Source organism: Bombina bombina, chromosome 2, assembly GCF_027579735.1.
Source record: "Bombina bombina isolate aBomBom1 chromosome 2, aBomBom1.pri, whole genome shotgun sequence".
Classification (NCBI taxonomy): domain Eukaryota; kingdom Metazoa; phylum Chordata; class Amphibia; order Anura; family Bombinatoridae; genus Bombina; species Bombina bombina.
Genome location: NC_069500.1, coordinates 136,603,716 through 136,631,506, shown reverse-complemented (window position 1 = coordinate 136,631,506; position 27,791 = coordinate 136,603,716). Strand labels below are relative to the sequence as shown.

At 37.5% G+C, this 27,791-nt stretch overlaps 1 protein-coding gene across 1 annotated transcript in view; it reads right to left on the bottom strand.

Annotated features, from left to right (window-relative positions):
- ITGA1 (integrin subunit alpha 1) overlaps positions 1 to 27,791 on the bottom strand; it is a 359,476-nt gene that overhangs the window by 83,637 nt on the left and 248,048 nt on the right. The window contains exons 16-20 of the mRNA XM_053701263.1: positions 25,339 to 25,505; positions 25,123 to 25,259; positions 23,937 to 24,047; positions 11,448 to 11,530; positions 1,954 to 2,089 (exon numbers count right to left, since the gene is read on the bottom strand). Of these exons, the coding sequence (XP_053557238.1) occupies positions 1,954 to 2,089; positions 11,448 to 11,530; positions 23,937 to 24,047; positions 25,123 to 25,259; positions 25,339 to 25,505 (634 nt within the window). The remainder of the gene's footprint in view (positions 1 to 1,953; positions 2,090 to 11,447; positions 11,531 to 23,936; positions 24,048 to 25,122; positions 25,260 to 25,338; positions 25,506 to 27,791) is intronic.

Sequence of the window (27,791 nt, the reverse complement as noted above, 5' to 3'; positions counted from 1 at the left end):
AATATAGTGGCGGCGACATTGGGGGGCGGGACGGCAGATTAGGGGTTAATAAATATAGGTAGGTGGTGGCGGTGTAGGGGGGCAGATTAGGGGTTAATAAATGTAGGTAGGTGGAGGCAGTGTAGGGGGCAGATTAGGGGTTAATAAATATAATGTAGGTGGTGGCGGTGTAGGGGGGGCAGATTAGGGGTTAAGAAATGTAGGTAGGTGGCGGCAGTGTAGGGGGAAGATTAGGGGTTAATAAATATAATGTAGGTGGCGGCGGTGTAGGGGGTGGCAGATTAGGGGTTAATAAGTATAATGTAGGTAGTGGTGGGCTCTGGGAGCCGCGGTTTAGGGGTTAATAATTGTATTTAGTTGCGGCGGGGTACAGGAGAGGCGGTTTAGGGGTTAAACAATTTATTTAGTTGCGGCGGGGTCCGGGAGCGGTGGTTTAGGGGTTAGTAAGTATAATGTAGGTGGCGGCGGTGTAGGGGGGGGCAGATTAGGGGTGTTTAGACTCGGGGTATATGTTAGGGTGTTAGGTGTAGACAATACCATAGGAATCAATGGGATATCGGGCAGCAGCGATCATAAGCTTTTGCTGCTTTCAGACTCCCATTGATTCCTATGGCATCCGCCATAGGGCGGCGGATTGAAAACCAGGTACGCTGGGCCGGAAAAGTGCCGAGCGTACCTGCTAGTTAATTGATAACTAGCAAAAGTAGTCAGATTGTGCCGAACTTGCATTCAGAACATCTGGAGTGATGTAAGTATCGATCTGTGTCGGACTGAGTCCGGCGGATTGTATGTTACATCACTAAATTCTACTTTTGACGGTCTGTAGGGTTTGATAACTAAGATGAATCAGGCTCGCCACAAATACGCTGCGTAATTCCAGCGTATTTGCGGTTGATGGCTTGATAAATAGATGCCTCAGTGTGATCATGTCAGAAAAAAAGTCTTACATTTTTAAGGACCATTAGGCTGTGCACATAGATTATATTATCCTGGAACATATTATCTATATCCAGATATGGATATAACCTTGTTGTTTGCCACCACTACAGTCCACAGCATCTAAATGACTAAAGTAAACCTACAAAGCACATTGGTCCTTAATGGTTCAACAATACATCTGATTATTCACTGTTAACAAAAACTTGTTGAGATTGCTGTATGAAGGCTACATTTTTTTTTTTTTTAAACTTTATTTTTGAAAAAAATTTTCACAGGTGAACCTAAACACTGCCACATAGCATTATACAATGGTCGTCATGAAGGCTACATTTGATGAGTTCCTCAAGTAATTGCAGCTCCTATCTTATTGCATGTAGGAAATCTCAAAATATAATAGTATATATATAATATAATAATAATTGGTATTTATTCATATAAATATAAGCTTGTTAGCAAAAGAATTATCTGGAGTAACTTAAATAAATAAATAATAATAAGTCACAATTACTACAGCTTAGTCAACTACTTCTGACTTTCACAACTTTTGTGCTTGCATATTTCTTATATCTTTTCAGTGAAAAGATTGGCTATAGACATGAATACCTGCTATCTGTGATCTTTACAAAAACATTTTTTTCCTTCAGTTTACAGATACGCTAATGAGGGGTTAGCTATTAATGAGCTCCCAACTGTCCTGTATATTGCAAGATTAATAGGGAGCTCTGCCCCATTGTCCCTCCCACTGCTTCCTTTGGGAAAAATGTGCCCATTTCCAGAAAAAACACAGTCACTGCCGCAGCTCCAACATCGACTAGCCTGGCTCGGCCCAACCCTGGTCATAACACAGTGGTCTTGCCCCTACTGTCATGGCCCTGCCCAAAAAAACACAGGACCACCATCCTAGCCACATTTAATCAAGGAAAGTATAAATCCTCAAAAAAAAAAAAAAAATACAGTCAAAAATGCTGCTTTCTTCATTTAAGATTCTTCATTTTAGTTGAAAGTATACTGTACCTCAATTGCAGCAAGTATAATATTTGGAGAATATTTCACCATCACTCTTGCGTTATATGCGCTATCTTTAATGTTGGTGATAGTCAAAATGACTTCAAACTTATCTTTGTTGGGTTGTACAATTGCTTGGTTAAATCTGTGGGAATGAATGAAACAAAAACTGTATAAATAATATTTATGCATCCTTAAATGGTCACAGTAAGATACATTAAAATGGGTAATGAGTGAAGTAATCAAGATCAAAGTGATGCTCTAATATTTTTTGTGATAGAGATAAAAATAGTTACATTTATTTTGTAACTATTCCTTTAATTCTAAACAGTAAGATTTGTCTTTTTTGTTTTTTAAGTTCTGTGAATTATCAATAAATGATAAAATAAGTCACTATAAGCAGCTGACCACCTGTTTTTACAAAAGTAAACAGAACCGAAATTCCTTCCCATGGCTCATTTGTTCTTAAATACATCACATACATTAGCAATTCAGTTCAGTTTAATTCAGTTCTACACTGCAAAATATATATCTGATGGAATAGAGCAAATAAGTTTCTAGAGAAGTGCGCAGATGATCACAGAGTCAGGGATAGTAGCTGATTCGGAACGGACCAGGCAGCACTCTTAGAAGTGGAGGATGAACATCGGGTAACCTGTAGGAGACAGATAGAAGAGGCGTCTCATGGGACAAGTATCATCTAAAGCAACCAGTCGAAGGCAGAGCAGACAGGTCCCCCCACAGTGTAATACTCACAAGAGTAGCGGTACAAACGTGTACCGAAGCAGGCAGGATGGGACCAAAAGTAGCCCGTCAGACAAGCGTGGACTCAGATCACTGGAAGCAGACGTCACTCAACGGACAGCGTCAGAACGGAAACCAGCAGAGGAGCCAATGGGACAAGTTGAATCTCGGCAAAGGGACCTCAAAGGAAACCGTCAGGACAGAAGACCGGACAATAGTGCCAGCGGCAAAGAAAGATACAGTTCAGGCAGGTGTGTAATACTCAGGTAAATTTAATGAGTATATACAGATAAAAACATGCGTCCAGCAACGCGTTAAGGGAATAATAATAATCAAAATAAACCTAATGGTACAAAAGAGAAGAGTATCATCATAGAGAAACTCGTAAGCCCTCAAGGGTATTAAAAAATGCCAGTTAAACTGATAAGTAATCAAGGGGGTAATCTCTTTGCCCTGGTAGATACAGGTGGAACTACAATTAAAAACAAATATCAGGAGAATAAGGAAGGGATAAGGGAAGGGTCATTATGGAGAGACTCAGAGGCCCTCAAAGGTATCGGAAGTCAATGACACTTCCGATACCTTTGAGGGCCTATGAGTCTCTCCATTATGACCCTTCCCTTATCCCTTCCTTATTCTCCTGATATTTGTTTTTAATTGTAGTTTCACCTGTATCTACCAGGGCAAAGAGATTACCCCCTTGATTATTTATCAGTTTAACTGGCATTTTTTAATACCCTTGATGGCTTATGAGTTTCTCTATGATGATACTCTTCTCTTTTGTACCATTAGGTTTATTTTGATATTTCTATTTATTATCGGCAATCATGATACATATTTCTTCTTGTTTGGATGCCTCAGGTGCTGTTTTATATTAATTTTATCTTTGATATCATTGTATATTAACAATTTATTACAATATCCTATACCATGGTATTAGCAATTTTATTATATAATTGTACACTTAATTATTAATTTTTAACTGAGCATTATATGTATTAAAGAATACATTTTGTCTAGTTCCAAGGAATGTATTTATGTTTGTAAATCACATTTTAACATTTTATCTTTATCATAGTAGTTATTGTTATTTTTAATCATTACTGTATAATACTTTTGTATCTACGTTAGCACCCTAGCTTACGATGTTATGAAGTCTATCCACTGCTCTAGCTCCTCAGACACTCCCCATCAAAGTGTTTTCATGTTACAATGTTCGCCACTGGTGGAGGTGTGGGAGGGGCAGGAGCTCTGTGATTGGCCCAGGTGTGTTTTAAATAGAGCAGGTATTTCCGTGTATTAGTATCAGCCTGATGAAACGACTATTGTTGAGAAACCCGTTGCTGGACGCATGTTTTTATCTGTATATACTCATTAAATTTACCTGAGTATTACACACCTGCCTGAACTGTATCTTTCTTTGCCGCTGGCACTATTGTCCAGTCTTCTGTCCTGACAGTTTCCTTTGAGGTCCCTTTGCCAAGATTCAGCTTGTCCCATTGGCTCCTCTGCTGGTTTCCATTCTGACGCTGTCCGTTGAGTGACGTCTGCTTCCAGTGATCTGAGTCCACGCTTGTCTGACGGGCGACTTTTGGTCCCGTCCTGCCTGCTTCGGTACACGTTTGTACCGCTACTCTTGTGAGTATTACACTGTGGGGGGACCTGTCTGCTCTGTCTTCGACTGGTTGCTTTAGACGATACTTGTCCCATGAGGTGCCTCTTCTATCTGTCTCCTACAGGTTACCTAAAATATATATCTATCTTTCTATCATCTAGCTATCTAACTTTAAATTCCTAGAATTATTGTATAGAAAATTAGAAAATCTAGGGAAGTTTACCCGCTTGCTTTTCCCCAAAAGTACCCTGTATACATTCTTACCAATGCACCAGAGAATTCTGGTAAGATATCCAAACTAGATATACAATATTGCATGCTTTGTGCTTCAAATACTGTTACCACAGCATTTCCCCTTTATGGAATAGGTACAACAAGAAACAAACCACCTCTAGACAGCTGTTTCAAGTTTATTAACTCTCATAAGCAGAAGATAGGTTTGATTTGCAGCTTGGTGAAGCTTATTTCCAGAGAAAAAGCAATACTCATTTGAGTTATGGTGGAGATAAAAGCATGAAAAAATGTTATATATATATATATATATATATATATATATATATATATATATAAAAACATATACACACAGACACACAAATATTTTTTACTTACAAATAGAATCTGCCATAACATTTTTGTCTATTAACGGCTATATATGAATGTTAAATGTCAATGAGCTAATTGAAAGCTATTTGCAAATTATTTGGCCACTATAGACTTGAATTGGAGCTCAAATTAGCCGTCCTATGCTGCAATGTGTTGTTGCTCTCAAGCATGGTTTTAGTTATGTATTTAACCCCTTTGCAAAGATTTAACATATGGGGTTGATCACAATCCTTTAGAGAAATGTATCTAATGTTTTTCTATTAAAAAAACACCAATAAAATCTAATAGGCACTAATGTAAAAATTACATGATATAATGATTTACATTGAACTATGATGGAGGGAATCCAGTTCCTCTGGATGGATATGACCAATTAGTGGTATATTGCAGTAAAAGCAGGCAAAAAAATCATCAATATAAAGTGCAATGTTGATGTATTTTTCTTAACTGAATCTTTTTTTATGGTAACAATTGGAGTTAATTATCCCCATTAACAATATGATGATACTACTTTTATTATTATTTTTGTAAATATTTTATTTGAGGTTCATTTAAAGGCATACAACATCATAAACAAATAGTAGATTCACCTGACACATGAGATACAATTTCAGTTTCACAGAAGGTACAAACAATAAAATACACAAAGAAGAAACATAGAGCTAATATAAATGTGCCATGTGAACCTTATATAGGTAGGACGCCAGTCACCTAGAAACCTTCTAAATGACGCAATAGGCCACTCTTGGGCCTCCAGAAGAAAAATAAAATATTAAAGCAAAAGAAGGTAACTGTGAACTTAGGAGACCACTTATGGATCTCAATGAGAAACCTAATTTTTATAGTATTTTAGAACTCCCATTTTTAACTCAAGCTTTATCAACAGTCTAGATGTACATAGATAACTAGAATGATTAAGAAAGACACAATGCTATTTGGCGCACATACCATCATATCGATTAAGAAATAGGTAGTAACAGGAAACTATGCATCTGTTCAGGAGAAATCATGATAGGATATAAATTGTAAATAAAGAGCAAATTTGGCTATTCATGAACCAGGAAGGGTGAGTTTCATGATATATTGCCTCAAAAGGTGTATTGTGGGCCGCTATTACTACTATATTGTGTGAGACAAGATATACCCCTTACCTTTGGGGTTAAATAACTCAAGACTTGAACACTAATCTCAAAGAGAAACTGTAGATGAGACAGGATACAGTGGATCTAATGTCAATATCTCAACTGAAACAGGGGACTATGTCATTTAGTGAGCAGTAGTAAGGGAATATCTCTTGCCAGGGTAGATAGTGTGTTAAAAAAGAGAATGGGCTACAACAGCAAAGTAGAGAGCAATAAATTCCTATGTATGATATCCAGAATGTGGCTAGTATATATACTATGAAGAGTGAACCAAGTAAAATATTTTATAGATCCAGAACCTCCGTTTTGACAGCTAAGATAGCACATTAAAGGAAGTCCAGTACTCTTACAGTCCATGGTATACCGTAAGTAGGACTTATACACACATATAACAAATGGAACAAAACTAGGAAAGTTTGCACAACATAAACTGCCTACAATATGAGAATGTTCCCTATCATAAAATATGACATGCATGGCATTGTAGAATGGGAATATTGTAAATAATAATACTAGAGCAGGTCCAGTCTGCGCAATACTCAATGTCGGTGTGTATATGGGATGATATATGACTTGATACAGATAATACAGATTAACAAGTGGAATGGTCACTTAACGGCAAAAGTATATTAATCTCTCTGTCAAAGGAGCCCCAAGGTAAAATACACAATGGAAGCTTAAAGTCAGTGCATATAAACTCAACTTTGTCATACACTAAAGGTCAAAGGCATAGTTGAAATGATGAGTGTCCAGGTAGTGAGAGGCTAAAAGTACACATTTGGTAGTTGCAAGATGTCCTTTGTGTGATTAAGTAAGCTTTAAGGCATTTTTCATAATACAGGCTTGAAGTCAGTAAATACTAGCTCAGTAGTCTGCCGGTGGGAAGCTGAAAGTCAAGATGGCAATATAAAGTACCCAGATGTTTACCCCACTACTTTACACAACAAGACCCACCTGAGCTCCTTCTCCACCACTAAGGATGTGTTGCCAGAGTCCTGATGCAAAGGTAAGGGGATCATATATAGTAGCCTGAGCAATTTTGAGTACCTTGGTTGGCTCGTGATTGTATCCAGAAAAGATTAATCGCCAGGGTCCCACAAATTGGACCATGAGGCCCAGACACAGAGGGCAAGCAGGCCACCCGGATCCCACCTAGGGGGCAGTGAGATTATGTAGAGAAGCAAATGGAGCAGCAGCAGAGCCAGCTGGGGCCGTTTTTTACAACTGAGGAGCACAAGTGGTTTTGTCGCAGCTGAAGGAAAGTATACAGCGCAGCCCTTGGTCTCCATAGTCGTGATGCCTTTTCTGAACTGGAAGCGCTTGAAAGCTGCACCCCGCACCACCCCATCTCTGTGGCGTGTCAAACCGGAGCACCTCTAGATTGATGGCATGGGCTTGGGAAGTCTGGCAGAGCTCTTTAAAGCGGTCGGTTCTCTTTTCTCCAGCACTGTTTCAGGTTGCACTGATGTTTCCACGGCTCTAGGCTCTAGGTCACCCACTGATACTTTGATGGTAGGGTTTGGACGCTGGGGCCCCAAAGCGCTGCCACCTCCGCCTTCTCTCACACAGGTTTCAGTTTGGATGGGTGTTTGGGCCGACCAGGTGCTAAAGTGGTTGGATACTAAAGAAAGCTTGTCTTCCAAGGCAGCATGATGGGAAGCAAGCAAGCTGTGTAACTCTTCCAGAAAGTTTGAGGGGATCTCCATAGCAGATATATGGTAGTAAGCTTTAGTCAGGAATGAGGTATGCAATGCTTTTTCTTACTGGAAAAGGTATATGCAGTATCTTGCGGGATATCACTGCTTTCTAATGACAGGGCCCACTGGTATCCTGCCTGGGGGTAAAGATGGTAGGCCGCAATCTCTGAAATAATTTGGTGAGCTGAATATTGCCTCAAATCCAAAAAAAATATATTATATTAAAGAGCTTGCTTTACTATGGAATCTTACTCTGAGATATAAGGTGGATTTCACATAGATATGTGGCAAAAGGTGAAGGAGCTGTAAATCTTGCGACTTGTCATGGCTGCCACCCAGAAGTTCCCCGTAATAATACTATTTTAAACTTCAATAAAGTCATGTTTATATTTGCATAATATATAAATTAATTAATCACCATAGTGCAAATATTTGAATATTAGAGGTGTGCATAAGCTAAAAATTCTAATCCTTTGTATTTGGAATATTTGTTGCCCATGCTATTCGGTATTTGTTTCGTATTAAACAAAACAAACACTGACCATTTGTGGAACATTTACATTCATATTCGTTAAGCAAATTTAAATGTTCCTTTGCTACAGGTGAAACAAATTACCTTTAATGTGCTGGAGAGCCTGTGCTAATCCTGATCCTTCTCCACTGAGGCGGGGGCACGCTAATAGGAGGTTTAGCACGGTGGCTCCCAAGGGGTACACTAAAGGGCCTTCTTTTTAAGTGCAGGCCCTGGGAGCCACCACACGAACCTTCCTATTAGTGCTCCTGAGGCTCTGTGAAGAGGACGGGATTAGCGATGCTCTCAAGCGCACTAAAGGTAAGTATTTTAACTATTTAAAGAAAAAAAATAATTATTCATTATTCATCATTCATTATTATTCATCCCTTTTCTTTAAATTTTGCACTGCATTTGTTTGGATATTAATTTTGTGAAAACAAGATGAATATCTGTGTTTTGTTACCAAATGTACATTCATAACAAAACAAATGCACGTGCCTACTGAATTTAAATGTGCATTGGCAAAATTTGCATTGTTTTGCAGTCCTGACCCGCACAGATTCCTTGAGAAGCCTCTTAGGTATGTTTATCTTATTTCCTTTGCTGTGGCTAATTAGAGGCAGATATAAATGAGCTACTACACTGATCCAGCAATCACAGTTCAAAGTGTGGAATTTTGCAGGGTCATTATTTTGGATAATTAAATTACTGTAAAAGCAGTCAAAATAAATAAGAAAATGTACAAAAAAGTAGATGTACTTTGCATAATTAAGCATTTGTGAGAAATTCAAATTTTTAGTTAAATGTTCCTTTAAATACCCTCATAATAAAATTTTGCAGAAACCCCTTTTTTCATGTAAAATGTGTACTTGCAAAAATTATTAAACAATAAGGGCCAGATTACGGTTACGGGTGGAGTGGTATTTAACGTATTACAAGTTGAAAGTAAAAAGATATCGCTCTCACGCAAACCTGATTGCATATTCTCAAGTGCGCTAACCTGACATGAAAATAGGAATATTTTACATTCTAATGTTCTTCACATTGACAAATATGTTCTATTTTTTCGTAAATACATATTTCTACATATACTGTATCTGATGGTATTTTGGTACAATATATATCTATACCTATATATATATAGATGATTATATATAGGTATTTATATATATTTATAAATACATAGAACATATTCTGCTATATGCAGAACATAAAAATGTTAAATATTTACAGTAAATACATAGTTAAAACCTTTATTAAATATGAATATTGCATAAATATGCTTTCATATGTTTTCCTCTACTTGACTGCAAAGGGCTCCAGTGCACTTATATATGTCTATGTACGTGTGCATATGTATTTATGTGTATATATGTCTGTAAATACATATATACACATATAAATACATATGTGCACACATATATACATATATATATTTATACATACATATACATATTTAGACATGTATATGTATGAATCTCTATGCTAAAGCCCTTTACAGTCCTTTTTTTCTCTAACACCTGCAACCTCATATCTTTGAGCCATTTTTTGTGCAATAATTTTTTTTAAAATAATTTTTATTAGGTTGTGTTATTATGAGTGTATCTCTACTTTTTAATGCATTTTTTATGTGTTTTGTGACAGTTTTCTGTGTTTTTATGTTTTATGTGTTTTGTTAACCGTTAACCAGTTAACCAGAGCTCTGAGGTTGTGACGCAAGTTAAATTCAATTGCACTTAAGCAATTGCTTTTACTTTCAACTTGTAACATCCGATGTGCACAACAAGCTGCGATAAACTCGATATTGCTTGTGCGTAACAGTTAGTAACTGTTAGTGCGCCACTCATAATCTGGCCCTAAGTCTGTTACTATTATCGCTTGGAGGATTAAGTAAAATATAACATTATCTGGAGGGATCAACTAATAAAAAAGTTTTTTTTTTTTTTTTTTAAACGAAGAGTATCAGTTTAATGTCTATTCATTCATCCTTCATTGAAAGCATTTAGTATTTCAGACATTCCAACTGCACAATTTCCTTTAGCCCCAAGCACGGAACACCCAGACATGCCCACAAAGTGCCAAGCCACACCCACTGAATGACCAGACACACCCACAATCCCTCCCACTAACTACCCATGTTCCCCACCCCTGCCAGCATGGCCCCACCCACTAAATGGTGACCGGCCCCCATCAACCTCCTGAGTCCCAGCCACAAATGTTGGGAGATATGATATTTTTCTGTCCTATACATGAAAGAGCAGCAGTTAAACATGCTAAAAGCATTATTTGCATGGATCAGCTGATGAAATTAAAAATAAAACTATTTTAAAAAAATAATTAAAAAACAAAAAAAACAAAAAACTAGAAGTTAGGGTTGTCAACCAGCCGGTATTTTACCATAATTTTTAAGGTTCAGGTCAAAGTTGAAAATGATAAAATATAGAAATAAATATGCTATGAAGCTCAAAGTCTCAAACATATTGTTATCTTATTATAAATTATCATTTAAAATCTCTCCTAACAGCTTTAGTTACTGATTTATGCTGCATAATTTGTTAAGCAAATTTATGCTAATGAACATGGCCAGTATTTTTTATTTATTTTCAGAAATGTTGGCAACCAAACTAGAAGAGCATTTTGTGTACAACTATGTGTGGGACTCTTCTGCTGCACATAAAATTGCAGTTTATTTATTACAGGAAAATTCCTAAATAAATAAAAAGCACTGTCATTTTAAAACATTCTCTTTTACATGGAGGAGAGTTCTGTTTTGAATGTCAGGTCTCTTTAAGGTTTCTGGAAGCTTTCTTACTTCATATAAATTAACTTTATAAGTAGCGATATCCTGAATTTCCAGATTATCAATGTACTAGTAATGGCCATGCGGTTCACAGATCAATACTTTAGAAGCCTTAAAATGTAAAAAAAAATGTATTTTCCTGATTCAAGTAGAGCATGCAATTTAAAACAACTTATATTGGGCGTCACGTTGCTTTAAGGGGACACATTTAAAGTGTATGGCTATGAAAAACACAAATTATAATATATTTCCCAACTATGTCACCATTTTCAATTTCTCTTTTTCCAGGGGCTAAAAATACTAGAGCAAAAGGCTGCTAGTTGGGCCATCCCTGAACTAGACGACTGAGAAAGAAAATCTATATACAAAAATATTACATTTATTTTACCTGGTTCCACCCATGCTTATATCGGCATCTAGAACAAGATCAGTAATACATTTTTGTTCTTCACAGTCCATTGAAAAAGGAATCTATAAAATAAAAATGCAAACATTACAACAATAAAATCTACACGCAACAACAATAATTCATATTGAGAACGCTTTATTGAGAGAGAGAGAGAGAGAGAGAGAGAGAGAGAGAGAGAGAGAGAGAGAGAGAGAGAGAGTTATTGAAATATATTAAGAGAGTTTTATAATCAGCTACTTGAATATTTTGGCATCATTTAAATGATCATTTAAATACAGTACAACTGCATAACCAGCAGGTATCTAATAAAAATAAAATGCAATATTAAATCAGCAGTAGTTGTTTTTCTGACAAATGGCAAAATTTACTTCAATTTGCTGCTCCCTGCTCTATGTGACAGCCATCAGCCAATCACAGACTCATATACGTAAGCACTGTAAACTTTTGCACATGCCCAGTAGAAGCCAGTGCCTCAGAATGTGTGCATATAAAAAGACTGTGTATAATTAGATAATGGAAGTTAATTGGAACTATCATAATAGTGAATGCTGCATCTGAATAATGAAAGTTTAATTTGACTTTGGTGTCCCTTTAACACTGAGCCCTGAATCTGTATTACACCCGCACCCGACCGCCCGTAACATCAAAGACAATTTTCATTAAAAAATATGTTTTTCTAACACTATAATGACTTTACAATGTTGTTTTATTAACAGACACAAACATTTATTTGAGATCAGTTCTTGATGACATTCTAGGTTTGATCTCCCCATGTGGCTTTAAGAGAATGTTTTTTTCCCATGAACAATAAATCTAAAAAGATAGCAACATACAGTTTTAAGTCTGTAAATATTACTATAAATGGCATCCGTGGCACTCCATACTGATTTCAGCTGCCAAAACTTCAGGGAAATTTCCTAGCAACAGCAAAACAATTAACAACAACTATCAGCCAAAGTGTTGAGAAATCTGTAGTTTTTCATTCCTGGCAACTTAAATTGATATCAATGTTAATTTATCCAAGTGCAGTTAAATGTGAAAATAAAATATAGATATGATTTTATGATACCTATCTTTAGGCTATTGAAACTGGTTTATGTATAATATATTAGATTATATCCTTAAAATAGTTTTCTTGTCTAAAAAAACAAAATGTAGAGTAGATAACAATAGCTCTCAACTACTTAGTTTCAACAATTTAACACTTTAAGGGTAGTTTTCTTTTCAAAGACCAACGCTTTTATATAGACACTGAAGGCAGAGGGGGCAGCAATATGACAATAAAGTACAGTGCTGATTGGTACATGTATAAGGCAGCCATATTGCTGTTTCATGAAACATACATATGCCAGTCTCAGGACTCTTATACTGAACATTTTCAAAATATTTCTTTAAAAGGGCTCCAGCATAGGTATTTTTTTAGAAGTGTCCCCATTGAGAGCTACAAATGGTATCTCTACATATGCAATATGACCAGGGTTGAGAGATGCAGACCTTGTAAATATCTGTGCACTGAGAAGCAGAAAGCTCTTTACATCATCAGGACATGTACAGTACATAGGTCAATATGGATGTTGGCCAGGGCAAATGCGCAACAGGATGTTGCCATGTTTAAAGGGATATGAAAACCAAAATGTAGCTTTCATGATTGAGATAGAACATGCAATTTTAAACAACTTTTTACTTCTATTATCAATTTTTTGTCGTTCACTTGGTATCTTTGGTTGAAAAGCATGGATGTAAGCTTAGGAGTCGGCCCATTTCTGGAGCACTATATGGCAGATGTTTTGCAAGAATTTTAACCATTTAAAAGAGCACTAGATGGCAGTATTATTTCCTGCCATGTAGTGCTCCAGATGCCTACCTAGGTATCTTTTCAGCACAGATTAGCAAATTTGCTATTGTACCAGTTGCAGCATATAAAATGTATGCGAAATTGCTCATTTATGCTTCTTTTTGCAAAATAAATAGCTGAATTTGCTCTTTGAAACCACAACCTAAGCTTGCAGACAGATCAGCTCTCGTTATATTATCACTGTAATGCTTCCCTTTTTTATCTCTGTCTCTGTAAAATACTTAGAAAGAACAATTGAAAATACATTTTTAGAGCTTTGTCTCTTCCACCCCCACTGTGAGTGCAATTTCTTCTGTTGGCTGTTTTTACATAGTTTGTCAATAGCCTAGGCCTAGATATATACATTTCCTGTATAGGTAGGGATACTACAGGCTAAATCAGATATTTAAAATGCCAATATAAAGGCTAAGGAGCTATTTGTAAACAATTTAATACACACACTCAGATTGGACAAAGGTAATCAGTGGTGTCCCCCAGGGATCAGTACTGGGCCCTGTTCTTTTTAATATTTTTTATAAATGACTTGGAGCAAGGATTAAATAGCGACATCTCTACTTTTGCAGATGATACTAAGTTAAGTAAGGTCATTAGGTCAGAGCAGGACGAACTCTCTTTACAAAGGGATTTGCTAAAATTAGAACTATGGGCAAGTGAATGGAAAATGAGATTTAATACGGAAAAATGCAAGGTTCTACATTTTGGAAGTAAAAATAAGCAGGCTACGTATTTTTTAAATGGGACAAGACTTAGCCAAACACAGGAGGAAAGGGATTTGGGAGTAGTAATAGATAACAAGCTAAAGATGGTTGCACAATGCAGGGCAGCGGCTTCAAAGGCTAATAAGATACTAGCATGTATTAAAAGAGGCATTGATTCAAGGGAGGAAAGCATAATTCTGTCATTATATAAAGCCCTGGTAAGACCTCACCTTGAGTTTGGAGTGCAGTTCTGGGGACCGATTGCTAAAAAAGATATTGCAGAACTAGAAAAAGTTCAGAGAAGGGCCACAAAGCTAATAAGGGGATTGGAGAAATTAACCTATGAGGAGAGGCTAGCCAAACTGGGTCTGTTTTCTTTAGAAAAAAGGCGCTTGAGAGGTGACATGATTACTTTATATAAATATATTCAAGGCCCATATACAGAGATGGCAGAAGCTCTGTTTATTCCAAGAAAATTGTTTCTGACAAGAGGTCATAATTTAAGGTTGGAGGAAAGGAGATTTAATCTCCTGCAACGGAAACGTTTTTTCACTGTAAGAGCAATACAATTGTGGAACTCATTACCAAAGGAGGTAGTGAATGCCAATACCATAGATACATTTAAAAATAGTCTGGATAAATTTCTGTATATAAACAAAATTCATGGATATGATTGCTAGTATTAAATGGGTCACATTTTAATGGGGTTATTTAAGCTTAACTGGAGCTTTTTGAAAGTATTTTAGATTTGTATAGGTTGAACTTGATGGACTTCAGTCTTTTTTCAACCTTATCTACTATGTTACTATGTTACTATGTTACTTCAGGTGGTAAAATGGATCACTCTGAACAAATTAAAGGAGATAAAGTTTTTGGGTAAACTGTCCCTTTAACTGCTAAAAACACTTATCAATAACCTTACAAAAACTTATTTTACAGATATTATGTGTGTAATGCATATAGTCAAATGCAGCATTTAAATAAAATATTGTTCACTGTACCTTTAATACAAGGTCACCCTACCACACATATTAGTGGTACAGTTCAGCTGCTCTAGATTTCCATTAAACCCATACTATTGTGTTTATAGACAGCTTTTCCCACATAAGTTTTACCAATACTTTATATTGAGCAAATTAAAAACACAAACCACACAAGTTGATTTTTGCATGCATTTTAGACTTTTCTTATTCTAAAGCCTTAAAAACTTTAAAACCCATTGTTGCATGTTTCATGCAGCATTTCCTTGTTGTTTGCACAACTTTTTGACTGTTTAAGATATTCTTTTACACTTTAAACTGCTGCAAACATCTTCAACAGAATGGTTACAATGCACCAAGCTACTGTTTTTTCCACCTGTGCCTGCTGATATCTTCAGAGCTTTTTTAACCAGTTGGTGAAGCGCTGCACTGCATTTTCATACTAAGCACTGCTTTCTTGGAACTCTTGGATTGTATTCTTACAACCTGTGACAATGATAAACATTCATAGGTCAGTGATATTGCCAGCTTTTTCACAGCTGTATTGTGTGCATGCCTGTAGAACCTTTCTCCCAAAAATAGCCTCCGAAGAAGCAAAAGTATCAAATTTGTAAAATTTTGAAAAAGTATGAAGCGAAGACCAAGTCGCCGCCTTGCAAATCTGTTCAACAGATGCCTCATTTTTAAAGGCCCAGGTGGAAGCCACAGCTCTAGTAGAATGAGCTGTAATCCTTTCAGGGGGCTGCTGTCCAGCAGTCTCATAGGCTAAGTGTATTACGCTCCGAAGCCAAAAAGAAAGAGAGGTTGCCGAAGCCTTTTGACCTCTCCTCTGTCCAGAGTAAACAACAAACAGGGAAGATGTTTGACGAAAATCTTTAGTCGCTTGTAAGTAAAACTTTAAAGCACGGACTACGTCCAAATTATGTAAAAGACGTTCCTTCTTTGAAGAAGGATTAGGACACAATGATGGAACAACAAACTCTTGATTGATATTCTTGTTGGAAACTACCTTAGGTAAAAACCCAGGTTTTGTACGCAGAACTACTTTATCTGTATGGAAAATCAGATAAGGAGAATCACATTGTAAAGCTGATAACTCAGAGACTCTACGAGCTGAGGAAATAGCCATCAAAAACAGAACTTTCCAAGATAAAAGTTTGATATCAATGGAATGAAGGGGTTCAATCGGAACTCCTTGAAGAACCTTAAGAACCAAGTTTAAGCTCCATGGAGGAGCAACCGGTTTTAACACAGGCTTAATTCTAACCAAAGCCTGACAAAATGCCTGGACGTCTGGAACCTCTGCCAGACGCTTGTGCAAAAGGATAGACAGAGCAGAAATCTGTCCCTTTAAAGAACTAGCTGATAATCCTTTATCCAAACCCTCTTGGAGAAAGGACAATATCCTAGGAATACTAACCTTACTCCATGAGTAATTCTTGGATTCACACTAATGAAGATATTTGCGCCATATCTTATGGTAGATTTTCCTGGTTACAGGCTTTCGTGCCTGTATTAAGGTATCAATGACTGACTCAGAGAAGCCACGCCTTGATAAAATCAAGCGTTCAATCTCCAGGCAGTCAGTCTCAGAGAAATTAGATTTGGATGATTGAAAGGACCTTGTAGTAGAAGGTCTTGTCTCAGAGGCAGAGGCCAAGGTGGAAAGGATGACATGTCCACCAGGTCTGCATACCAGGTCCTGCGTGGCCACGCAGGCGCGATCAAGATCACCGATGCTCTCTCCTGTTTGATCTTGGCAATCAGTCGAGGGAGCAGAGGAAACGGTGGAAACACATAAGCCAGGTTGAAGAACCACGGTGCTGCTAGAGCATCTATCAGCGTCGCTTCTGGGTCCCTGGACCTGGATCCGTAACAAGGAAGCTTGGCGTTCTGGCGAGACGCCATGAGATCCAATTCTGGTGTGCCCCAACGATGAACCAATTGAGCAAACACCTCTGGATGGAGTTCCCACTCCCCCGGATGAAAAGTCTGACGACTTAGAAAATCCGCCTCCCAGTTCTCTACACCTGGGATATGGATCGCTGATAGATGGCAAGAGTGAGTCTCTGCCCAGCGAATTATCTTGGAGACTTCTAACATCGCTAGGGAGCTCCTGGTCCCCCCTTGATGGTTGATGTAAGCCACAGTCGTGATGTTGTCCGACTGAAATCTGATAAACCTCAGGGTTGCTAACTGAGGCCAAGCTAGAAGAGCAATGAATATTGCTCTTAACTCCAGAATATTTATTGGGAGGAGTTTCTCCTCCTGAGTCCACGATCCCTGAGCCTTCAGGGAATTCCAGACTGCACCCCAACCTAGAAGGCTGGCATCTGTTGTTACAATTGTCCAATCTGGCCTGCGAAAGGTCATACCTTTGGACAGATGGACCCGAGATAGCCACCAGAGAAGAGAATCTCTGGTCTCTTGATCCAGATTTAGCAGAGGGGACAAATCTGTGTAATCCCCATTCCACTGACTGAGCATGCATAATTGCAGCGGTCTGAGATGTAGGCGCGCAAATGGCACTATGTCCATTGCCGCTACCATTAAGCCGATCACTTCCATGCACTGAGCCACCAAAGGGCGCGGAATGTAGTGAAGAACGCGGCAGGAATTTAGAAGCTTTGATAACCTGGACTCCATCAGGTAAATTTTCATTTCTACAGAATCTATCCTAGGAAGGAAACCCTTGTGAGGGGTGATAGAGAACTCTTTCCCTCTTTCACTTTCCACCCATGCGACCTCAGAAATGCCAACACTATGTCCGTAGGAGATTTGGCAATTTGGAAGTTTGACGTCTGTATCAGGATGTCGTCTAGATAAGGGGCCACTGCTATGCCCCGTGGTCTTAGGAAGAGACCCCAGAAGAGACCCCAGAACCTTTGTAAAAATTCTTGGGGCTGTAGCTAACCCGAAGGGAAGAGCCACAAACTGGTAATGCCTGTCTAGAAAGGCAAACCTTAGGAACCGATGATGATCTTTGTGAATCGGTATGTGAAGGTAAGCATCCTTCAAATCCAATGTGGTCATGTACTGACCCTCCTGGATCATAGGTAGGATTGTCCGAATAGTTTCCATTTTGAACGATGGAACTCTGAGGAATTTGTTTAAGATCTTTAGATCCAAAATTGGTCTGAAGGTTCCCTCTTTTTTGGGAACCACAAACAGATTTGAATAAAATCCCTGTCCTTGTTCCATCTGTGGAACTGGATGGATCACTCCCATTATTAGGAGGTCTTGCACACAGCGTAAGAATGCCTCTTTCTTTATCTGGTTTACAGATAATCTCGAAAGGTGAAATCTCCCTTGTGGGGGGGAAGCTTTGAAGTCCAGAAGATATCCCTGAGAGATGATCTCCAACGCCCAGGGATCCTGAACATCTCTTGCCCACGCCTGGGCGAAGAGTGAAAGTCTGCCCCCTACTAGATCCGTTGCCGGATAGGGGGCCGTTCCTTCATGCTGTCTTAGAGGCAGCAGCAGGCTTTCTGGCCTGCTTGCCTTTGCTCCAGTAAGTGGTAAAGAATAAGGGTTGGCGCTAACTGTAATCCTAAAAGCCTAGTTATGAAAACTACTCCTCCTTAGTAGTTTGATTAAAGTTAAATACAGAATACTGGAAATGAATAACTGGCGCTAAATGAATAGCTAGGATTACACTACCTACGGTGGAAATAGATTCAATACCTATATATTGGACGTCAGTGGTGAATAAAAACTCGTATGGCAAAAATCACATATATGTGAATTACCTATAAATAACAAGTGCACTTGCTACTTGGTGTCAAACCTTAAAAAGCAAATAATAAAACTCTGTGGTCTAATCCGTACTATAGTGTGTACTAGAATCTAACAATAGCCTTAACTAGTATTAAATGCAGGAAAAGGATACAGTGTGTAAAGGATACAGTGTGTAAAAATATATATCAAAATACAATGTGTAAAAAAATATATCAAAATACATCAAAATACAAATGCGGTGTATAGCGGTCTGCTAAGTGAAACAAAAATCTGTTGCAGTATATAGGATCCGGTATATGCAAATAAATCTCTCTTACTATAGTTTAAAAATCATAAATATATTTAATATTAGACATTAAACATTCGTATAAAAAAATGGCTGACTGATATATAAAACTCACACTAGGGACGTCTCCCTTGAGTGTATTAGGCAAGAAACAAGTATTGGCTCCAAATAGAATTAATATATCAACAGATGTCTGATACAACAAAGTTCCTGTATGATGGGAAAGTCACAGTTTTATAACTAGTAAGGTACCTTACTGAACTCGGAGTTACGGGAGCTGACAGCTCGACCATATATTGATTCCTAGTGCTTACTTCGGCGTCTGTGTCTTACGGGGTATTTCGCGGCTAAACAACAAACCGCCCGCTTCCGTGATTATTGGCGGTTTGGGCCACACACCCTTTCTTTGATAGGCCGGATGGATCCTCTTACTGAGTATGTGTGACGGTATCTCTGATGATAGGTGTAACCGTCCGGTCAATGTTACAACGTCCCAAGGTGCCTGTGACCCTTAGATTTGGTGGAAGTGTTCCTTAAAAACTGCACTTCATGTAGTATGAGCAGCAAAATAGGACCACTAATATTGGCGCTGATCAGATCCCTGGTCCTCAAGTGGCAGTTAGCTTTGTTCGTCCACAAGAGGGGGCTGGATCGCAGCTATTAGTGTTGTATAAGTCTCTTAGTGTCCAATAGTAAAAACAAAACACTGGAGTAAATTTCTACGCGTTTCACCCCAGGAGGGCTTTATCAAGAAAAAAAAAAAATTTTTTTGCCATACGAGTTTTTATTCACCACTGACGTCCAATATATAGGTATTGAATCTATTTCCACCGTAGGTAGTGTAATCCTAGCTATTCATTTAGCGCCAGTTATTCATTTCCAGTATTCTGTATTTGCCTTTGCTCCAGGCCTGGTTAGATTTCCAGGCCGGCTTGGATTGCGCAAAAGTTCCCTCTTGTTTTATAGCAGAGGAAGTTGATGCTGCACCTGCCTTGAAGTTTCGAAAGGCACGAAAATTAGACTGTTTGGCCCTTGATTTGGCCCTGTCCTGAGGAAGGGTATGACCCTTACCTCCAGTAATGTCAGCAATAATTTCCTTCAAACCAGGCCCGAATAGGGTCTGCCCCTTGAAGGGAATGTTAAGTAATTTAGACTTTGAAGTCACGTCAGCTGACCAAGATTTAAGCCATAGCGCCCTACGCGCCTGAATGGCGAATCCAGAATTCTTAGCCGTTAGTTTAGTCAAATGAACAATGGCATCAGAAACAAAAGAATTAGCTAGCTTAAGTGTTCTAAGCTTGTCAAGTATTTCAGTCAATGGAGTAGCTGTCTGAAAGGCCTCTTCCAGAGACTCAAACCAGAACGCCGCAGCAGCAGTGACAGGAGCAATGCATGCAAGGGGCTGCAGGATAAAACCTTGTTGAATAAACATTTTATTAAGGCAACCTTCTAATTTTTTATCCATTGGATCTGAAAAAGCACAACTGTCCTTGACAGGGATAGTGGTACGCTTTGCTAAAGTAGAAACTGCTCCCTCCACCTTAGGGACCGTCTGCCATAAGTCCCGTGTGGTGGCGTCTATTGGAAACATTTTTCTAAAAATAGGAGGGGGGGGGGGGGGAACGGCACACCGGGTCTTTCCCACTCCTTAGTAATAATTTCTGTAAACCTTTTAGGTATTGGAAAAACGTCAGTACACACCGGCACCGCGTAGTATTTATCCAGTCTAAACAATTTCTCTGGCACTGCAATTGTGTCACAGTCATTCAGAGCAGCTAAAACATCTCCAAGCAACACCCAGAGGTTCTCAAGCTTAAATTTAAAAGTAGACATATCTGAATCAGGTTTCCCCGAGTCAGAGACGTCACCCACAGACTGAAGCTCTTCCTCAGCTTCTGCATATTGTGACGCAGTATCAGACATGGGCCTTAAAACATCTGTGCGCTCTGTATTACGTCTAACCCCAGAGCTATTGCGCTTTCCTCTGAATTCAGGCAGTCTGGCTAATACCGCTGACAGGGTATTATCCATGATTGCCGCCATGTCCTGCAAAGTAATCGCTATGGGCGTCTTTGATGTACTTGGCACCATTTTAGCGTGAGTCCCTTGAGCGGGAGTCAAAGGGTCCGACACGTGGGGAGAGTTAGTCGGCATAACTTCCCCCTCGTCAGAATCCTCTGGTGATAATTCTTTTAAAGATAACAGCTTATCTTTATTGTTTAAAGTGAAATCAATACATTTAGTACACATTCTCCTATGGGGTTCCACCATGGCTTTTAAACATAATGAACAAGGAGTTTCCTCTATGTCAGACATGTTTATACAGACTAGCAATGAGACTAGCAAGCTTGGAAAACACTTTAAATCAAGTTAACAAGCAATATAAAAAAACGTTACTGTGCCTTTAAGAGAAACAAATTTTGCCAAAATTTGAAATAACAGTGAAAAAAGGCAGTTAAACTAACGAAATTTTTACAGTGTATGTAACAAGTTAGCAGAGCATTGCAACCACTTGCAAATGGATGATTAACCCCTTAATACAAAAAACAGATTAACAAAATGAAAAATATGTTTTTTAAACAGTCATAACAACTGCCACAGCTCCTACTTTTGAAGCCTTTTGAGCCCTTCAGAGATGTCCTATAGCATGCAGGGGACTGCTGAGGGAAGCTGAATGTCACAGTTTGTAATTTTAACTGCACCAACTGTAACTTTTATACTATAACAGTGGAAAGCCTCAGGAAGCTGTTTCTAGGCAAAAATAAAGCCAGCCATGTGTAAAAAACTAGGCCCCAATAAGTTTTATCACCAAAGCATATATAAAAACGATTAAACATGCCAGCAAACGTTTTATATTGCACATTAATCAGAGTATATACCTCTGATAGCAAGCCTGATACTAGTCGCTATTAAATCACTGTATTTAGGCTTTAACTTACATTAATCCGGTATCAGCAGCATTTTCTAGCAAATTCCATCCCTAGAAAAACTTAACTGCACATACCTTATTGCAGGATACCCTGCACGCCATTCTCCCTCTGAAGCTACCTCACTCCTCAGACATATGTGAGAACGGCAGTGGATCTTAGTTACTTCTGCTAAGATCATAGAAAAACGCAGGCAGATTCTTCTTCTAAATGCTGCCTGAGATAAAATAGTACACTCCGGTACCATTTAAAAACAATAAACTTTTGATTGAAGAAAAAACTAACTATATTTTACCACTTTCCTCTAACTACCTCCAGCTATGTTGAGATCTTGCAAGAGAATGACTGGGTATGGCAGTTAGGGGAGGAGCTATATAGCAGCTCTGCTGTGGGTGATCCTCTTGCAACTTCCTGTTGGGAAGGAGAATATCCCACAAGTAATGGATGATCCGTGGACTGGATACACCTAACAAGAGAAAACACTCTCTTTACCGAGAGGGTAGTGGATGCATGGTGGAATAGCCACCCAGCAAAAGTGGTAGAGACAGTGAAGGAGTTTAACAATGCATGGGAAAGGCATAAGGCTATGCTAGGTATAAGATAAGGCCAGGAACTAAGTTCCTATCTGCCAACACATTCTAAGTTTCTATAAGTCATTAGAGTGGCACTTTGCTGTCAAATGGGCTGCTTGTTGGTTACCCCTGGTGTAGTTCCACAAGTACAAATTAGTCATCTAAACAAACAAGTTTAAAACAACATTGATATAATGAGGACTATTTATCATATGTCTGTCGGACCTGATCAGTGCGGATCAGGTCCGACAGACATCGCTGAATGCGGAGAGCAATACACTCTCCATATTCAGCATTGCACCAGCATTGCACCGGCAGCTCACAAGAGCGACTGGTGCAACGCCACCCCCTGTAGACTCGCGGCCAATGGGCCCGCCAGCCCATTGACTGCACACTCTAGCGCCCACTGCTTTATAGATACTAAGGGCTCCTTAACCACCTTTTAGGTGGTGGATTAAAATCATCCCAATAAAAAATACAATCAGGATGATTGTCAGCCACCAGTGAGCAGGGGGTGGTATTGCGCAAGCATTTCTTGTGAAATGCTTGTGCAATGATAAATGCAGACAGCATATGCTGTCCGCCTGCAGAGATGTGTGCTCGACATTTGATGAATCAAGCCCTAAAACTTTACACTTATTTTGTTAGTATTTAAACAACTAATGAAACTTTTAAAAATATATCTACATGTTATTCTGAGACTAATCTTTTCCATGAACGCATCATTATGTCTAGCATTTACCTAGTGTTTAATGTCCCTTTAAGGATAGCACACACAATACAGAGCAGGAGTTTTACATTTTTTCAGGATTTTTATATACACAGTTTAAAAGTTACATTTATAAAAAAAGTTACATGAATATTATAGAACAATGAATCCAATGCATACATTTAAAGCACCTGCTCTCTATCATGCACACTAACAGGAATTGCCCAATAGAGCTGTCAAAAAGCTGGCAACGTTACTAATCTGTGAATACGCGCCACTTCTGAGTGCAATAATACCTCATCTCCAGTATGAGGTGCCCAGTATGAAGTTGTGAACTTGACCAACCAACAGAGAGCTGCAGACACAAGACGAAACACAATAGCATGAGTAGTAACTGTGCTTGATGTTTAATTTATTTTACAGTTACATTTCTCATATAATTTAATTGGTTTTACTAAATCATATTGTAGGATAGCTTAAAAAAAATCTCCCAAAATTACTGAGCTTGCATGTGATGATTACACACATTTCTGATGGATTGGAATATGGGCCAAAGCTCTGTGGTTATGCATTTATTTGAAATATTCTTATATGATGTTATTAGAAACTGGCACGTCATTTATTTATCTTCATAACACACTCGTTTGATTGAAATTATACTTCAATCTTTACATGTTATTTAACATAAAATCACAATACTCACAAATGCATTAACTATGTTTGGAAGTTCACTGCTGAGGACGGGTCCCTTTTCTGGGTCTGGAAAATTAAACTCCACAGAAATGTTTAAGGAGTTCAAGAAATCTGGCTTTTCCTGTATTAAAACCAAGTCATTTGAAACATTAAAAAAGTGTTATGCAATGCATTTCTATTTTTAGATTTTGTTAATAAAATATGATGCTTATATTTAAACGAGAGATCATAAAAGACAGGAAATGTCATCTAGAAGAAGGAAGAAAACAAAGCAAAAACTGGAAAAGGGAATAAATGAGAAAAGAGGCAGATAAATAATGAACTACAGAAGGTGAGAGGTCCTATAAAGTATTTTGTAAACAAGATAGTGATGAAACAAAGAGATATGAGGGAGGACTCAACTCTGATTAAAAAGCCCTTTCAATGCAAATCTGATTGGGTAACCTTTTAGCAAATCAGGATTGCTTTAAAAAAAAAGAATAGAAGGTAACTGAATATCATAGAATCTATGACAAGGAAGAATTAAACAAAAGGGCTAGGTGGAGGTTTGCATCAGGGGTTCTTAAGGGGAGGGGTGCTTAAATGGACTGTCTGCTACCTACATAACATTTATGAACTTTGTATTCGACTTTAATGTTCTGTATTTGGCCTATGTTCAAACTTGCTGTTTCTGTGATCAATTTGAACTACCAACTGTTTTATTTCTTATCAATCAGTAAAGCTTTTAAAAGACTTTATCTGTTTATCTGTTCCTGCATTCTGAGTTCCACCGACCCTAACCTCCTCACACCTGAGGAGAGGAAATAAGGTAGCAGGTTGCAAAATGATCATGGAACGAATTTGAGGCGCCAGAGGGTCAATAATTAACTGCAACACATAGAGAGAAGGAAAGTAGGAAAGCTTTATAGATTTGGACTTACAAATACTGTATATATAAGTCCTCTTGCATGGTAGAGAGAGAGAGAGAGAGAGAGAGAGAGCATAAACACTTCCTTTTCCACCATCTTTGCAAAATTGTACGCTATCGTTTTTTCTCCATTCGTTTTGTACCCCTTTTATTTAGTTTATGTTAGTTTAAAATTAATATTAGTATTGCATATACCAACGTTCCTCTTATGAAAATATGCTGTTAATTTTAGGAATTAGGATTCACAAGTATAATTTGCTTAAACATATTATACTATTATATTACGTGCCAGCATATAGAAGTCATGCTCCACACATCGCGTTGTTTCAATAGACAATATATTGTCTAACTTTCTTTCCTGAGACTCAAAGAAAACGCTTCGAGATGAAAGTCTGTGCGAGTCAAGTGTTATCCGATACTCAAGATCTAGAAACAAAAAGACATATCAAAAGAATGTGCATAGTTCAAGAAGAAACATTCACATTTTAACTCAACTTTGACTTACCTAGCTTTTCATGTTTTTTGTCATCTGACTTTAAAATGACTTTAAAGCAATACTTTGCCTTGATGCATACTGTGTGTTTGTTGTTAATGTTACAATTATTGTTTTCAATATTGATTGTATTTGGATTAAAATCCATGGTTAGCCTTACTTCAGCTACATCACGAGACCTAAAAAAAGAAATGAAAATATGTCACGTAAAACGCAACTTTACTTATGGCCTGGAATGGGGAGGTCATACATTTCAAAAAGAAAGAACACAGGCTTTGCATCACTATAATCAATGGTATATTAATTCCTCTGAAGGTTCTTTAGTGAACTGCTGCGCCTTTCTAATTTTGGGCAGCATTTATTTTGTCCAATATATTATATATATCTGAGGGAACCAAATAGAAGAGATTTGAAAAAATGTCCAATCAGTTTTATCAATTCTATTTCAGTCACAACATTTAAGTTGTTGAAAAGTACCTTCAAAGTCAATCCAACCAATAAGTTTTTTTAATTCTGGAAGAATGCCATGGATTGGAAACTGAACAGGGCTATGTTCATGTACCTTCACTATATGCTGGTCCTCTCTACCATTGATTTGTTTACTTCCAAGGCAATTTGACAACTTCTGCACTACTTCCGATGGCACCGAGATCCAAAAGGGTTAGCAGTAGGTTTTACAAATGTGACCATGCATTTCCCAGTTCACAATGATTGGTGATTCTTCATGTTTGCAGGGTACAAGATTGTATGTTTTCTTTCTTTTAGACTAAGCCTTCCTCATAGCATGATGCTACATCCCCGAGGATGAGCGTCATCACCACTCAGACTGCTAGTTTTCTTCATAGCCCTGCCTAGATCCTGATGTCTGCAGGGTGGACTGCACTTTAAAGTAAAGCAAGAGGAAATTGAAGGAGCAGTATGTTACTTATAATTATTTTGTTCAAGACTAATTTGTTCTGTATTGTTCTATAACAGATTTACTTTTTTTCCACTACTACTATGGACAATTTCAGTAAAGAAAGTTATGAAAAATGGCAGTCATATTTTATTTATAAAGTAATTTATGGGTGAAGGCAGATTAGTTCATCTGTGCAGCAACAGTATGGACAGCATTGCCCAGTCATTGTGAGCTCACAATACGGTGGGCTATGCAAAAATATGCTGCCCATACTGTTACTTGTCCTCATTCTTTGTTCACCTTCTGTGATTAAGAGCAATGCACTTATTTGTTATACTATCATAATATTCTAAAGTAGACATGTTCACAGACAAAAATATTTTCTTTGAAGGAATTTTTGTCATTAAAAAAGATTCTTTAATTTCATCCAATATTTGTTAAGGGGGAATTGGAATTTATCTGTAAATGAAAATCCATTTGTCTGCTCTAGATCAACTGTATTAAAGCCAAAGGTGTGTTAGGAATACTACACATTCCTATTGTCTTCATATATAAATAGATATTTCCTTATATTTCTATTTTTAAATAGATATTTAAATATATATATATATAATTTTTCTTTGTAAAAGATATATCTACCTATATATCTCTATAAATATATACAGATATAGTTATACATTATGTATAATAGATTTGTGCATTTGTGCACATCGTTCCATAATGAATCAGGAAGAAAGCAGGCACAGGCCACAACTCGTTTTGGAGCCGCAATCAGAGACATAACTAGAAATCATAGGACCCAGATGCAAGAATCCAAGCAGGGCCCCCCCTACCCCACCCACGCCCCCCACCCCACCCACAAAAAATGTGAATTTCATACATTTTTTTCTAACACAGGGGGAAAAAAAATGTGTTTGCTTTATACACGCACATACAGTATATAGCTGAATGTGCTGTATACACACACATATATAACTGAATGTGCTGTATACATATATATATATATATATATATATATATATACATACACACACACATATATATTATATATATAAATATATATATATAAATATATACACACATATACAGTATATATATATATATATATATATATATATATATACACATACACACACACATACATATATATATACACACACACATATATAACTGAATGTGCTGTATACATATATATATATATATATATATATATATACACATACACACACACACATACATATATATATATATACACACACATATATATATATATATATATACACACACACACACATACATATATATATATATATATATATATACACACATATATATATATATATATATATATATATATATATATATATATATATATACACACACACATATATATATATATATATATATATATACACACACAATATATATATACACACATACAGTATATATATATATATATATATATATATATATATATAATGCTAATTAAAAATGATAGTCTGAGGATATATTACAAATATCTACTCTGCAATAAATATGATGCAATTTTAATATTAAAGTTCTTATT